Source organism: Dermacentor silvarum, chromosome 9 (genome assembly GCF_013339745.2).
Source record: "Dermacentor silvarum isolate Dsil-2018 chromosome 9, BIME_Dsil_1.4, whole genome shotgun sequence".
Classification (NCBI taxonomy): domain Eukaryota; kingdom Metazoa; phylum Arthropoda; class Arachnida; order Ixodida; family Ixodidae; genus Dermacentor; species Dermacentor silvarum.
The window spans coordinates 69,760,711-69,778,175 of NC_051162.1; the positions used below are offsets into that span (position 1 = coordinate 69,760,711).

General features: G+C 45.6%; 1 protein-coding gene across 1 annotated transcript in view; it reads right to left on the minus strand.

Annotated features, from left to right (window-relative positions):
* Positions 1-6,146: 6,146 nt before the first annotated feature.
* The window catches only part of LOC125940009 (uncharacterized), a 40,811-nt gene continuing 29,492 nt past the window's right edge, over positions 6,147-17,465 (minus strand). The window contains exons 4-5 of the mRNA XM_049655668.1: positions 13,140-13,241; positions 6,147-6,211 (exon numbers count right to left, since the gene is read on the minus strand). Coding sequence (XP_049511625.1) covers positions 6,173-6,211; positions 13,140-13,241 — 141 coding nt within the window. The 3' untranslated portion in view covers positions 6,147-6,172. The remainder of the gene's footprint in view (positions 6,212-13,139; positions 13,242-17,465) is intronic.

Consider the following 17,465-nt stretch of genomic DNA (forward strand, 5'->3'; position numbering starts at 1 on the left):
CGCGCGCTGGTATTAGCGTTCAGACCACTCAAATGGTGTTCATAATTGCATATGACACGTATTTATGCCTTAAGAATAAATTTCTTTCATTCTCTTCTTTATTTTATTTTTTTAAATGCCGCTCAGTGATCTTTTCTGGTCTCGGGCCGGGTTTGGGCCGGTTTCGAGCTGGCCTCGGGCTGGGCTCGGGCCTAAAGTAATGGGGTGGCGGGCCGGGCCGGGTGGGTAACGTAGAATATTTCCGGGCCCGGGGCGGGCCCGGATTTCGCCATAAAACTTTTGGTCAGGCTCGGGCGGGTAGCCCAACCTAAAAACGGTCCCGGGCCAGGCCCGTGCAGTGCTCTAAATTCGCAATCGATTCTCAACTTCAACCTGTCTCAACTTGGAAAGCTGTAGGTGCAGTAACAGCTGCTAACTCCATTATTACTTTTGTTTTGAAGCATGTGTAAGTCTAATTTTGGAAAGGTGTGCCTCTACAATTTTATATACTACAGCAGATGTAATACTGTTCTAGAGATGGCTTTGGACTTTCAATGAGGTTTAGGTTTGCATATGATGGTCATGCATGTCTCCTCCTTTGTGAAAAGTTGGCGGCAAATTGAGGAATTCCGATCATAAGCAAATCTGACGATTTGGAACTAGAGTTTACGCGTGGCTACAAATGTCATATGACCACGTGTGCAATTTCACACACACACACACACACACACACATATATATATATATATATATATATATATGTGTGTGTGTGTGTGTGTGTGTGTGTGCGTGAGTGTGTGTGAAATTGCACAAGTGGTCATATGACAGTTGTAGCCACGCGTAAACGTTAGTTACAAACCGTCACAAATAGCCTCCAAACAGATTTGCAAAGTGCTCACGTGCTGATTATATATATATATATATATATAATCAGCACAGAAGCACTTTGAACGAATATAAAACACCCAAGGGTACATTGAGGCGCATTAATAACGTAAAAAGGTATGTACGATAAACCAGGTGATGGCTGTGTTTATGTGGCTGGCACCACAAATTCTCATTGCGATTTTCTCCAATCTTTCAAATGACTGCTATCTTGAAGACTCGGCCGAACCCATCTAAAAATGAATGTCGATGGTAATGTTTTAAGCAGTGAATGAACATAGCGACACAACATATTGCCGTCGTCGAAACTAGTCATGTATCAGGCGTATACTGTAGCGGTATGGCTCTTTCCCGTTTCCCTTGGAACACTCGGGGCCGTCTAGCGCAGCCGCTTCGAAGCGTGCGTGTGGCCTTTCAAATGTATGGCGCGCCGGTACAAGCGTGCGCTGAGAAGCGCGTAATGCGGCAACCGGACTCCGTTTCGCGCTTCTTTCTTTACACGCCGCGCCGCCTGGTAGAGCTGCCGAGCAGTCCGCGCGTGTCCTCCGACACAAGAAGCATGGTGTGCCGATGCTTAAGAAGCGACAGCGTTTCCACGAAAGACGTTCACTGAAAAGAGCACCTACCCAGTGCATTTGTGCCGCAGCCCGCTAAAGCATCGGCTTGCTGTCCTTGAGGAACCCTCGAGATCGGGGTTTCATTCCACTAAGCATAGAAGAAACTTAGGGAGCTTTTAGGGCCGAGCCTTGTCCTCTCCCCCCCCCCCCCTCGTAGTTGGCCGGAGCTCTGGTTTGCATGGAGTCCGCTAGGGGCGCTGCGGTGCACAAGGGCTGTATAAGCGCTGTATATACTGTACACCTGTACAGTTTATACAGTGCTATATACAGGGTGTTTCAGCGAACACTTTCAAAAATTCTTAAAGGTTCCCTGTGGCAGATAGCACAATTCTAGTTGATGAGCTGGTCTACTCGCAGAGGCGGACATTACTTGCACAAAAAAATTGAAATGCATAATCAAATAATTAACAGAAATTCACTAATTCAGTTTTTAACTAATTGCCTGATGGCCCATATTGCAATTTACAAATTGTAGCCGTGGAGTTCGCAAGGCGGATCCACTTGGAACGAAATCTCGGGATGACACCAGTTTCGAGATATTAATTCCACAACTTCGCGGAGAAATGCATTGGCGTTCCAGTTAGGTTCTTAACAAAACGTCACTTCATGCATTGAAGCTCAAAATTAACTGGAACGCCAATGCATTTCTCCGCAAAGTTCGGGAATTAATATCTCGAAACTGGTGTCATCCTGGGAATTATTTCAAAGTGGATCAGCCACGCGAACTTAATGGCTACAATTTGTAGATTGCAATATGGGCCATCAGGTAATTATTTAAAAACTTAATTAGTGAATTTTTGTTAATTAGTCCATTAGGCATTCCAATGTTTTGTTTAACTGATGTCTGCCTCTTCTAGTAGACCAGCTCATCAACTAGAATTGGGCTATCGGCCACAGGCAACCTTAAATAAATTTTGAAAGTGTTCGCTGAGACAACCTGCATATATATATATATATATATATATATATATATATATATATATATTTATACGGGGGATTCAATTTTACCCGAATGATCCGCCGGTGCTTCGCCCACTCATCATCATTCACTTCGTGGATATACGGTGTCTTTTGTCGTTGACGAGCGGCCCAATTCCAAGCTGGAATCACAGAGGTTCTTTGAAGCACAGCACAGACCAAGTGGCACGTACTCAATGCTCCAAGTCGGCGCAAAAGAGTTTCTTCGAACAACGGCGCCTAGCAGGTCACGCATCTACAGCGACCCATGTCGGCGTGAAGGAGGTCCGTTGAAGAGCGGCACGTATATACGCATTGCCACATACTCTGGGGCCCAAGTTGGTTCGATGGCCGGTTTTGAACCCTTGTTTCCTCAGTGTAGCAGCCCAACCATCTAACCATTCGTCCATAGACTACATAGTGACCCAGGATGTCAACAAAACAGTTGGATGGAAACATACAAACTTAGATAGACGGATACAAACATACCTGCAGAGCCCCTGAAACGTGCGTGAAGAAACCTAATAAAGCTAGGCCGGTCCCGCCGAAATTTACTTTACGAGATTGTAATCCAAGCCACATATAATTATCTTAGAAAAACAGAAAACATTCGCCGTGATTCGAAAAACATTTATATCGCTCTGGAGCGCTCGGTTGAATAACTAATTACGAGATCTTGAATAAACCACACACTTAATGTTTTTCTGGAAGTTCCCCATAACGTGCCTTATATTAAGAAAAAAAAATGCAAGTTGCCACCTTCAGTTCACGGAGAACGGCAGAAAAAATTTCTGTGTTTCTTATAGGCTCTAAATATAGAAATGATGTTATTTGGTAATTATCCGCAAAACCCAAAATTCTCTCACTAACTTTAACTAAATTCACACTTCATCACTAATATGCCACATATATTTTACGTACGAACTGACCTTCACAATCGGAATATCTTAGAACAAATGTGGAATCTGTCACTGCAGCAGCTAACTTTAGTTACAACGGCTATGTGTAACGCCTGAAGGCCTGTATTAGCCATTTCCTATTATGGCTAAATTTACTCTACGCAGTTAAACGTTGATATCAAATTTCCCGTAATATAATCCACATGTAAATGGCAGCTCTTATCAATGCTGCCCACCTCCAAAACTAGCTTTCCCCTTATAGCTCGGACACCAAATTTTACTTCCGCTAGATTATTGCCAAATATTGTTAATTGGTCTAAAAATATTATTTCTGTAATTATAAAACTTAATTTAAGAATGCAAATAGATTGCAAATGTTAAAGTTTAAATCGATTTCTAAGGTCGTTTTAAGTTTTTCACATAATGTCGTCACTCTAGTCAATTGGAAATGATGTCGCAGTGCACGTTGTTGCAGCCTTCTGTTTGAAGCCATATTCGCCGAAGAAGCCGTGAACATTTCAACCTTTGTGTACTTCGTTGTTGTGGAAATTTGCTTTGTACCTAGACGAAAGTGTCAAGATGACATGAACATTGTCCCAAATGTAAGGACGATGGGCGCTGGACCTCCGTTGCAGAATGTAACAGGGCCAGAACAGCGCGACACTTCACGACACGAATGCAAATATCCGAACAAATTGAAAAGAGCGCAATGACGAAGCCCAATATACTTACGCGCTTACGAAACCTTTGCAGCAAAGCAGGAAAATACGCATATAATTTTTACCTTTTCTTGTCATTCAGTCCAAGCAAATGATCACTAAAGCTGTGCTCCGTCGTTGCTCTCCCAATGGAAAATTCGCACTAAATTTTAGTATACGCGTGCGTAGTAGACTTTATAGCACCGCGACCGCGTTGTGGGACTCGGCGCTAGGTATATCTGTCCGCTTACGATCAGTTTGCCCGTGCTGTTTTGTTTGGAGTTCTAGCATACGTGTATTGCGCCAATTACATCTACATATCGCATTGACACCGCACAGACATCGACAGCTAAGCCTGAGCTACGAGCAGCAATATCGCAGTAGCAGTACTTCATTAAAGAGCCCAAGGCAACCCCACATTGCCGTTAACTGGTGAAATTGGTTCACTATGATGCCTTAAGATGAAACGTCACAGTGCACAGATTTCGACAGCTCGGTTTGAGTTACGAACAGCAATATTGCACTAGCAATAGTTTATAAAGGAGCCCGAGGCGTCCCCATAATTTAGCTGAGTGGTTGAAATAGGTTCACTGTCATATTCCACGATCAAAAGTCATAGTACCCATGCTTATTCGAATGTAATTTTCAAGTAACTGAAATCACGAGAAGCTGAGAGATGAGAAGCTGCGGGCAGAAGGTAGAAGTGGAGGAAGAAAGGAGCCCGACGGCCGATGGGTCCTGGCTCTGGCCCCGGCCTGGTGCTCCTCAGCTTGCAGTTAAACATTTAAAGCCTTCTAAGCAGCCAGGGGAGCGCCAAACACAACCTCTGTGCACCAGCCTGGACTTAGTTCCTGATCTGTCTTTCCACATCGTCTGGCCGCCCGTCTCCGGCTGAATACCTCAGCCGCAGCCTATTCGCCCCTTCACCACTCACGCCATGAACTTCTCCAACATTTGAACATTCTACACCAAACCATGGCTATATACAAAATTTGATAATTTATTTATGTAGTCTGGCAGCTAATTATTGACTTTATATCTAGGGGCCTATCCTATGTCATATTATGTTTTAGATGTATTTCCTTGAATCTTATATAGCGTGCTTGTGTGTTTGTGTGCTACAGAGAGCACCCGTTCGCCTTTATTTTTGAAATCTATTCCTACTGAACAAGCTGAAAAACCTGTTACGTTTAAAAAAAATGTCACAGTTTCGCCCTAAGGGCGAAGCAATGAATGCGATAGCAACACAGCAATGTCATACGAAGTAAGGTGAGCGGCCTTGGTAGCAATATGAATTGTAGTAAACATGAGCTGATTAAGTAAGCAGGTGTGCTGCGGCGTAAGTAGGCCGACATGAAGATAGACTCGATGACCACGAGAAGGCGCGTGTGAAACGGTGGTGTTGATGAGAAGCGCTTACCGTGGGCAGCGCGTGCGAACGGACACACCTGTAGTGCTGCACTGCCGATCTGGGCAGCATTGCATGTGTAGCGTGCGTTGGAAAATGTGGCCCGACTATTACTAACTGAATGAAGAAGCGTGGTGTGAGCGCGCACAAACAAACATGAATAGATCACACTGAATGACTGCAGCCAACGACTGTCAAAACGCTGGCAGCGAGCGCATACGCCGCGCAGCGGGCGAAGGTACGTGCGGTCTATCGCTTCAACGGAAACTGAGCGGCGAATGCATGGCGCATAAAGGTCAGAGCCGTGTGGAGATAAGAGACGGTGCGGTCGAACGAACGACGAGCGCGGTTGTTGGCAGCGTAGAAGTGCGCCCCCCCCCCCCCCCCCGCTCCCTCCGGCACTGGCTTCCCGCTTCCTTGCTTGCGCGTGGGAGAGATAAGAGACTGGGCGGACGAGCAACGAGCGCGGTTGTTGGCAGAGAAGTGCCCCCCCCCCTGCTATCTCCGGCGCTGGCTTTCCGCTTCCTTGCTTGCGCGTGGGAGATTGAGTGCGTTCGCTCTCCGTGATAGCGCGCGTCCCCGCACGCTTCCGCTGGGGCATACGGCGCGCGGCAAAGATTTTATCTATACGGAACCTCACGGCGACGGCGACGCCGACGGCAGAAATCCGGTTGAAGTGTCCATATAATTGCTATCGCAATAATACCTATATACGTCATAACACGGCGGTTATTTATTATCTGATATGCAGTTTCCCGTGTTGCACACCTGAAAGGAAAAAGAGGTGAATAATGTAACTGAACAAGAACGGTGTTGGTATTAACAACTACCTTAACTAAAAATCTGGGGCAATTGTCATTCGTTTATTTATGACACTTCTGTTTTTATATAGAGTGTGCTGTCAGTACCTGTGGCGTAAGTATGAAAGGTTACCCAAAAATAATAGCACATTTTTTTCTCACCCTTAGCCCAAACTGTTGTTTCCTGATTTTTGAGCAATATTTGCTGACAGTTGTTTGGTGTAGTGCAACAAGTGCCTCATCACAAGGCCATATTGTCGATATATTACAGTTAGGTCATCTCTTCCTCCTCCTAGACATTTCGGGACTTTTTAGTGACTTCCTGGACACTCTAAAGAGCTTGAGTGTGGTAATATTGTTGAAAAGTTTTGTTCGCTTCGTCCCTGCTTTATTCTGACACATATAATGTCATGATTAGCGATCGCTATATTTAAACCTGTTACTTTTCAATTTCAATTTATTATAGTGGCACATTTCACAGCTCGGCTGTACCGTTGCCGTGGAAAATATGTGGGTATGCGTCATGTTAACCGAAAAATAATTTCTTGGCTTGCTCTGCGAATCCCTCATTCACCTCCTTATGTTTACCTAATGTCGTACACTTGTGATTCCCTTCATTTGTATATTGACCTAATTTAATTGCATGCATAGGCGATGGTTTGAACGCATCAACGTCTATATATGACTGAGCTGCAGGAAATGGCCTATTGAACGTGATTTGCAGTGTGAAAAGACAGGGATAAGAACAAAATAGAGCGACACGAGCGCCATCTTTCGACCTAATGATTATTGACCACATGTGCAGAATACATACACAGGATGAATAACAATAACATGAGACTGTCAAAAGTAGTGTCACAAAATCTGATCTCTCGTGGTTGAAGCAATGAATGACTGACTCGCACAAGACTGTGTATGCTTTTCAACATTGAACGGTGTCACAGTTTCATGTTTGTGCTGATCAACGTTGTTCATATCGTGGTAGTATTGGTAAAATCTGTTGATTATCCTCGTGACAGAAATGAACTTGATGAGCGTTGGAAGCGCATGTTAACGAGAAACTAATGGTTCTCTCCACAAACAGGTATACAATGGCCAGTTTTGCTTATATAAAGCTTGCTACAAGACAGCGGGACTTTACACCCTTACAGCAGCGTACGAAGCTGGTCGTGCGGTTTATTGTGTGTTGCACTGGCGAGTTGCCCCACCAACCGTTTACCTCCTAACAGAAGCGCCAATGCTCTCATGGTTTTTTAAAGGGAACAACGACGTCGACGTTATCCACCCTGCCGACTGTCTTGAGAAGACTTGACACGAAATGCTGGTAACGAATACAATTTTATTTCTTGCTTTTCTGGAGCGTGGGAAGTGGCAGTCCAAACAATGTTGTGTGACCACTTTCATTTTAGAGAAAAGCTTGGGGTCACATGCCAATAAGTTCTGAGAATACCCTTGCCGTAAAAGACGATTTCTTTGTCTCCTAGGCGTCAGACAGTAAAGTATATTGCGGCACGGTAGAGTTCTCTTAAGCAAAATAAAAAAGTTGAGTATTTTTTTGTGGGCGGTGGATACCTGCTGCTATGTTTCATTTAAATTTATTGTTATTATGTATGCCTGCCTAATCGACCATCCTGTGCATAATTATAAGTGACACAGCAGGTCTGCAAAGGAACGAAGACATAGCTAATAAACTTTGAGTATCTTAGGAGACCAGCTAACATAACAGTTCCAAAGTTTTATACAATGAGATAGCAACAAAGTACATATCTAGGCAAATCTCAAGTATAAGCAAATAGACAGCAAGCATTGCAGTCCACGCAATCTACATAGCCAGACGATCATTATAGAAGGATCAAATAACACAGTTCTGTAGTAGTGAAATTAGCCTGAAGATTATGTTCGTGCGCAGATATTGGAGCAAATAAAACTAATAAATCACTTTACATATCTTGAAATTCCTTGAGAAGTCGAAGGAGTATAATGAAGTCTGTATGGGCACTGCGGAATAATTACCGACATCTGGAAACGCTTCACAATTTACAAATCATCTTCACCGCTATACACAAGTTTTATCTGACGCTTCGCTATAACCGAGTTTAGTACATCAGAAAGCTAGGGTCTAGCCGACGCATGCTTCTGTGTAACGCGCTAGCTCTACTGACATAGGCGTTCGTCTGCGAATTCCTACGGCCTCGTCAAATGGCTGCGTCCGCGCTGTGGTGCAAGCTTCCTTAACAGCTGTTTTTAGCGCTATTTATTCCCGGACGCCGGCGTATGGTTGGACGTTCCCTGTGACACCTATGTCATACGACATCTCAGGGGCTCGGACGCAGGCTATGTAGGTGGCTATTCTCCATCTCAGATTTGATACAAGGCATACCTCCACACTTCACCGTCGTGGTCTCACGTCACGCCACAAAAACCGCTTTCAACCTCTCACGAAGAACTTCGCTGTACTCAACTTCTTTGTATACAAAAGCGATTATGTTTGGAGGGCTCTTTCACCCGTTTTCGTGGTAGTGGTGGTCACACTTTCACCGCTGCGAGAGCTCCAGTGTGGGAAGGTTTAGATGGCATGGTGAAGCCCTGGAGAAGGACAGACAAGCTGTTCTCCTAAAGCCCCCTTCCCTTGTGGAGGCTGTTGGAAAAAAGAATGGGAGTCGCCTTCTAAGCCGTTGCTCACGCCGCTGCAGACAATACATATATGACAAATCGGCCTGATATAATACCACTACACATATGAACTGCTTTGTTCTCGGCATTATTATGCAGCTCACTTCAAATGCTACTTAAGTATTCTCTCTGCAACAACTACTCGACTTCAAGCACATCATTCATTTAACATGTAGCACCCGAAAGCCACTGCCAATCACTGTGCAGAAGACGACGAAGACCTTCTGCTTGTTGTGAAGGCGTCGTAGGGGACACGTGTGCTGTTCAAGGCAATAACCAGGGACGCTCCAAGGACGTGGCACCATCGTGGCTAAGCTCTTCTTTAGATTCGTCCAGATCACTGCGACCAAATATTTACCTATTCTCCTACAGAATGAAAGGTACATTATTTGCGATTCATCTCCATGATTTGTCGAGTAATGCCACAAATAAAGCAAACAGCTCTTCAAGCGTTTGGCTATTCGCCTACATGAACAATCATGACGAGGATTTCTGCACCATCTACAGCTGCTGTGCTCGCAATTCATCATCGTCATCATCATTATCTTCTCTACCAAAACCACTACCACAACTTATCATCATCATCATCATCATCATTATGTGAAGAAGAAGATGCGGCTCCGTCCAGCAGCGTCGCCAGCGCTCGACTCTCTCTGCTCGTGCTGCTGGTCACTGGTGCCTTTCGAGACGGTGCCCTACGTTGCCTCGCCGTTCCTTGAAATCGTAGCGTCCTTGAAGGATACCGCCAATAAGCCTCTTATCAATTGGTGGAGGTTGCTGGAATTTCCCCGTCGCTTGCACCATGGAGCTTCTAACTTTGCTCCCAGCACCCGAACGCTTCAACTCTTGGTGACCGACAACACAGACCAGCCGGCGCCTTCGCCCCAATCCATCATGTGCCCCGGGGTTCCTAGGCAAAATCATCCGAACCTCTTCAGCGGTACAGATCACACCCACGTGGAAGACTGCTTTACATTTTACGAACGGGTGAGCGCACATAACAAGTGGGACGACACCGCGAAGTTGACCAACGTCACATTTTATTTTCCTTGTTTGGCCAACTCTAGTACCATAACAACGAAAGCGACATCGTGACATAGTCCATTTTCAAAGCGTCATCCAATCACCGTTTCTGGTCGCGATGATGCCGCCGCCGCCGCCGCCGCCCCGTAGCCGCTATCGCGGGAAATGCGAAAAAAAGTACCCGCTCTCTGCCGGGATCAAACCCAGGCCCGCTGCGTGGGAGACGGATGCTTTACCACTGAGCCACGCAAGCGCTTGCTCTCATGCAAAGAAAAATTCCCTTTATACGCGCCCTGCGCCTCTGCGCCGCCGCGCCTAGGCAGGCGCGCAGGCGCAGACGACCCGAGCCTCCGCCAGTATGGTGTCGCCATCTAGTTAACGTGCCTGCAACCGCCGCGTGCGACAAGATGCGATTCAGACGCAATGCGATTCAGACGAGGCGCGCAAGCAACGCTATCCCGATGTTAGATGTGCGCCACGTATTCTGGGTACCTCTTCGGTACACGTCATGGCATCTCCTCGCAAGGTACGAACCACTGCTGAAGAAGCGAATCGTAGAGCTACATGCGTGGCTACAACGAGGCATCATCGGGCTCAGCAGACTGCTTGTGCAGAGAGCATTCGAAGCCGCAGCTCGCCGTCGACGCCGACGCCGGGCGGACAGTTCAGATTGTTCTCGTCAAAATCGAGGCGAAGGCACTTTGCCGCGAAGACCTTGTTGTGCGTGGTGCCGAAATTAGAGCTGCTCTTGCGCCGCTCAACCAGCTTACGCTGCGGCTGGGCTGCGTGTGCCGCGCAGGCCTGTGACTTTTTTATGCGGGGGCTGTAGTGAAGAAGATGCGCCTGAATGCAGTAGCATCGTCAACGATCAGCTCTCTCTGCTCGCGCTGCTGGTCGCTGGAGTCTTTCGAGACGGTTCCCCAGGCTGCCTCGCCGTTCCTTGAACTTGTAGCGTCCTTGAAAGACAGCGACCATCAACTCTTATCAGTTATAAGAAAAATAAAAGTATGCCCAATACATGACGAATGCCCATTGATCTCTTATTAGACGTTTTCCGCTATCTTGAATCATCTATTGCCTCCAAATTTCCGAATTGTTTCCCACACCTTAGTTTGCAGCCGTCTTCAGCTACACCTTCTTTCCACCGGCACACAGTCCGGAATTACAGAATATTACCCTAACGTATACCTGACCAACGCATACCACTGCACATCGCCTGAGCAATTCCATTTCTTCTTGATATTCCCGACTAACTTTTGTCATACAGTGTTATGACAGTATGTACGTATGTCAACCCCCCCACGTAATACTCCAACATTGGCCACCCACATTAAGCGTATTCCACACAGCTACATCTACCATTTCATGTTTTAAAATTTTCCCTTGCCATTGCTGGTCGCCCATTTCTTAGGTCAGCCTTAAGGATCTTCGCTGACCTTATAGTTTCTGCCAGATATGCACGTAATAGTAGAATGCAACAAGTGTGTACTCGTGTTATTAAATATAGCGGTGAGTTGGAGGGCATTACTCGATAATATGAGCCGTATGCGAATTAAACCACCGTTATTAGACCAAAACAACATTTGTTGTTCTCTTCCTAGGCATTGAAAGTAAAGTTGGAGAGGTTTGGGTATAATTCCTAACACCTACTAGTGCACTTTATCAGTAAATGTACTCAATCTATTGTAAATCATCTCTATGATTGACCAATCGTACAATGAGACCTGCAAAGTCCAGGCTGCTATAGTCTTATCCGCTGATAAGCTTGGCTAGTCATTTCTTATTTAAGTTCTTCAGCCCTTCTAAGCATGCAATGGCTATCATCGGAGAGACTATTTCTTGTTGTCTGACCACTTTCCTAATCATTAGTTTCCAGCTTGTTCTGTGAAGAATTGAAGTAGGTATGGAGTCTCAAACTGTTTGTTCCTGTTTGCTCAGACATTCACATATGTTGTGTACGTCAGAATAGCATTTAAATGAGCTATTGGTCCATAGCTAAGACAAGGTTTGAAAAGATGAACTGAAAAACAAAGGAGTAAGGATGGCCGACAAGGACATCGCTTCTTGACTGCGCGATGCCCTCATGCCAGCTGCTTTCTCTGCTGAATTAAAGGGCATGTAATTTTCTATGCATGCAATTTAAAGAGCCCAAACATAATGCTTATGAGTGACGATAGTTGATGCGCTGTAGTGGCGTCATCATCATCATCATCAGCCTATATTTATGTCCACTGCAGGACGAAGGCCTCTCCCTGTGATCTACTATTACCCCTGTCTTGAGCGAGTTGATTTCAACTTGTGCCTGCAAATTTCCTAACTTCATCACCCCACCTTGTTTTCTGCCGTCCTCGACTGCGCTTCCCATCTCTTAGTATCCATTCTGTAACTCTAATGGTCCACCGGTGATCCATCTTATGCATTACATGGCCTGCCCAATAATGTCAACTACAATATCGGCTATCCCCGTTTATTCTCTGGTCCACACCGCTCTCTTCCTGTCTCTTAACTTTAGGCCTAACATTTTTCGTTCCATCGCTCTTTGTGCGGGTCTTAACTTGTGCGGGTGTCAACCTCCAAGTTTCTGCCCCATATGTTCGCACCGGTAGAATACAATGATTGTACACTTTTCTTTTCAACGACAGTGGTAAGCTCACACTGAGGACTTGGCAATGCCTGCAGTATGCACTCTAACCCATTTTTATTGTTCTGTATTTCATTCGATCCCTCCAGAGGCTTTTAGCTCTACTTGCCCCGACTGCGCGGCTGTTAGCAATCTAGAACACATGCTCTGGCGATGCCCCTCGTTACATGGACCCAATCGCATCACGGAAGAAAGAATGGAACTCTGCCATCCAGAGCTCAGAACTTTCACGCCACGCCTTTCACCCGTCCCCACGTGGGAGCGGCCCGCAGCTCTGCCCTAGGGCAGGGCTTCTCAGGACCTAGTTAATAAAGTTCTTTGTCTGTCTGTATATTTCTCTCTCATAATCAGGGTCTGCTGTGAGTATTTGGCCTAGATAAACGCGCTCATTCACAGACTCTAGAGGCTGACAGGCGTAACTGGTAATAATTGGTAATAACTGTATTGGCGTAACTGGTAACAATTAGGTCAACGTAACAGCAACTGGCAACTCAGAGGCCTTCTTCGTGACCTATAATTATATGTAGTGAAAGAGGTGTAGGTACAAAGGAAGAATTACCTGAGATAGATTAGACTTGTCACAGGGTTTACCGTCTCGTTCTGGCAGCACAAAGTAAGACTTGGGGCCAGTGAAGCAACGATACGAGCACGGTGGCTGTGTCTGTTCGATAAAGTGTTAAACGCACAAATCAAAATGTGAGAACATTACATCTGAGCAGCATTTTGCTCCGTGAGCTAAAACATAAACTGCTGAAAAGGAGCATAAGATTGATGTCAAAATTTAATTTCAATGCCGTTGCCTCCTCAAGATCGGTAACCCTTGTAGTGGGGGCAGCTATCACGTGGAAACGACAGTGAGAGCTGGGTCCGTTGTATTCACAGCATAGAAGGTGCGGAGAGGAGGAATACGGAGAAGGAGCATCATACTGAAGAAGTATTGGCGCTGATATCGCACTGCTGTCCCCATTGTTATACAGTACCGTGCAATACTGCTACGTGAAGGGGCTAAATTTCAATAGTACCTAGGACAGAAGGTCGCTGCATTGGCCCATCTCAGTTTTTAACTACGGGACCTCCTTCTGTATATACTTACCATGTAATTAACCCCGTTTTTTGTATTGAATAAACTGATTCTGATTCAGACTAGAGGGAACATCGCCATGGCTGGACAGGAACACAAGTGTGCTTCCATGTCCCGTCATAAAGAAAGCTGCCAGAAACCGCGCGGAGCAATGACGTCACCACCAAGCATTTCCGTCAGAGCCGCGCCATTCGAATTGTACTCTATGCTGTATCCATCGTAGATTGTCCCTGTTAGCATGACTTATTTACATATTTAGGTGCAACATCAATCAGAAAGAGCGCCTGGCAGATTGGCTGTTTACGCAGGCGAATGCTGTAAGCAAAAATAAGCACGTGGACGCTTTAACAGGTGATGTACCCTAAAGACTCCACATATTTCAAAATTCACTCATATCTGAAGGAGGAAACTTGTGATAAATCGTAATTTTGTAGCTGTCGTTTTCCTGCAGGATTCACGCATATGACATCTCATGATTGTACTCGGCCTTAAAAATGTAGTCCTTTTGCAACAAAACCCCCCTTCCTTTCCTCATGAATTTTTATGTAACGCGCCGGGCGCGAAGCAGGTGGTGACGTTAGCGCTTTGATTGTGGGTAAGCCCGTATTCGGCGATCGATAGAGTCAGCTGGGCCGCTATAACGTAAAATGATTCCAAACTGTTTTGATTCCAAACCCCTGACGTCAAATTTACGTAAACACCAACGCAAGTATCGGGCGGTGACCCGCAGCGTTGTCTGAACAACCCAATCAAACACTCTCCTCGTTTATAGGAGGTCACCTTTGTTCGCATTCAAAACCAATAACATTGTCTACACTCAGCGGTTTTTCTTATCTAATTGGCTGACAAGAGGCGAGGAGCACGCTATAGCGGAGAGTGTTTCGATGGGGCCGAGCCAGAACAGCGAAAATAGATAACCGCATGAAGAGGGTGGTGCCGGCTTCTCCGATTGGTCCGCTTCGTCTTACTTAGCTTGCGGTGGCTGGTCGAAAGGGTCGAAAGCGAAGGCCTCAGCGATCGTCGGGCAGCCATCTTTGATTCCTTTCGGAACGGGGCAGTCTTTGGCTATTCAGACAAATTTTCAGTTTTGTTCGGCATATTAATGCATTTTTTTCGCGTACACGTCACTTTTACGTGGTGAGTTTTCGCGGTTTTGTGACGTCGCGTGACAGACAGGCGAAGTGGGCGTAGCCAGAAAACATTGGACCAATAGCAGAGAGCTAATGGTGAAAAGACATCGAATCAGGAATGATTATTTTTCTTTTGTGCGGTTTAATCATGCATAATCTGTGTGTACACGTGATATCAGATGGGGAGTTATCGCGGTTTTCGTGACGTCGCGTGGCCGACAGGCGAAGTTGGGAGCCGCCCGAAAATGTTTTGACCAATCGTGGAGGCTGATTGCAGAAATTGGAATCAAAACAATTTGGAATCATTTTACGTTATAGCACCCCTGTACTCCTACTCAAGGCTATCGGTTAGTTGACACTTTTGATGTGCTTCGGCACGCTAGCCTTTCGTTGGATCTTTTTAGGCCACTGCCAACGGATGTGGGCGTGCCTGAAGATCACTGCCTCGGATTCATGTGATCTTGCGGTGATCGTTTTGGCTACAAGGGTGACTGCAAGACTAACTTTTACCAATGAGCAAAAATTCGAAGACATGATGCGGAAGCTTCTTGCCGACATTATCATCTCAGCACTAGTTCATGGATGTGTTTTCATGTCGCATAATCTACACTTACACCTTCTCTGCCGGAACATGCGACTAGTACATCCTTGTGAGCATGTTTACGACACCCAATGTCGTGCTGAAGACCTGCCGCATCGTAATTGCGATAGGACGCACAGTTCGAACTGCTTTCGTGCTAGTCGCGGAATAATTACATGTTGGCATACTTTATGGCACGACAGTATTACCATTCCGAAATTCCCCAAGTCTACGAACTGCTGTGTGTATCTGTGTACAAAAATACGATAGTTACTGCACAGTTGTGTTCTCATAACGTCGTCGCTTAAAGTTTTGGTAATATTCTATTCTGACTGAGACCGTACTGTGGGAGCATAAATGTAGCTACCTAGTGGGAGCTTTGGTTTGGCAGTTGGGCAATTTTTCTCTGTTTTAGATCAAGAGGTTTGTAATTGAATAGGTAGTTACCTTAAGGAAATGTACCACTTCGCGCTTCCTGATGTAAAATGGGTTATTTCGTGCTTGAATAAGTGTAATGATCAATCAACCAATCAGTCAATAAAATCATGAATCAATGGTTTATTCAATAAATCAATACACTCTGTATTTTTTTATAGAAAGTGTAGGAAAGCCGCTAAAAGGTTCTTCAACAAGAAGCTTGACGTGGTGACCGTCCTTATATTCGCCGCCCCCCATCCGAAGGGCTATAAATAGGAATTCCAAACACTGGTACATAGTAAAACGACGTTTTTGGAAGTTTACACTTGTTAAACTCCTTTAATACCCGTAACCCTATCCTATAAAACACATTCAGAGCCCTTCCACTACTCTGAAATGAAAGCCAGTGAAGCTGTGACTAAGGTGGGTCTGTGGTAGTGAATATTGCTATACTGAAATTATATATTATCATTATTGATTATATTGAGCGTCTTCTGCATGTTCGTCAAAGATCAAGGACACCGGCGCCTTGTTTTCGCCCGGCGCGATGGCCAAGTAGTGCGTTTGCAGCGCCAAGTCCGCCCCATTGTCATAGACTAGCGTATGAGCCACAACATTCATAGCCGCGGTACACTGCACGGCAGCATCAGGATCATGTCAGATCTTTCCGCTCCAGCTCTCGGCGGTTCATACCCACATATCCAACGCGGGTATGAGCTACACGTGATTTCTTTTTACCTACTTTCTTTCTTCTTCCTTTCTTTTTATATTCCTTTCCTTCCTTTCCTCCTTCCTTCCTTCCTTCTTTCTTTCTTTCTGTCTTATCCCTGGCTCATAGCCGCATATGCGCGGCTTATACCCTCATATCCAATGCGGTTATGCGCCACATGAGATTTTATTATCGTTAATCGTGACGTAACTGACGAGCATGTGATTTTATTGATGTCATGACCTATTATTCACGCTATTCCTCCGTTTTGACACCAGTGCTAAGGCACAACTGGTGGGAAGCCGCTACGCACACGGAGCCAGCCACGGTGCATATGCAGCCGAAATGCTGATGATGGTAGTTTGTTTCTGCACGCGGACACGATCCTAGGAGAACTAGCCGTCAAGAGCTTCGATGTAAAAAACAAAAAAAAAACGAGCAAACAGGACGGCGTCAGTATCATCCACTGAAGGTGAGAAAAAGACGAGCGCTAGAGGAATAATGAATATGAACCAGATGCGCTCACTTGTTGAGAACATGTTGAAAAACAAAACTTTATTTAGGACTACTTAATGAAGTTCAATCAACGTCGACATCAACCTCCGCAACAGGGAAGGCGACGTGGTCGAACACTAATGTGCGGATCCCAGTTTCATCCTGAATATAGATGTTGAGTGGGCGTTAACCAGTCATGGGCGCTGTGGATGCTATCGTGGTCTCCAGAATCCTATCTTGTAGCAACGGCCCGCTGTTTAGTTTTCTGAGGGTGTTGTTACGGAGAAAGACGGGCGTAGTTCTTTGCTTTCGGGTATTTTACTGTCCACGCTGCACCTCAATATAGTGACTGAACATGAAGTCGTGTGAGCCTGGCATGCATGCCGCTCGGGCTTTGGCCGGTCCCATTGACACTAAGCGGCACGTTTGCAACACAGTGAACGTGGTCACATGAATATATGAGGCTGTAGGAG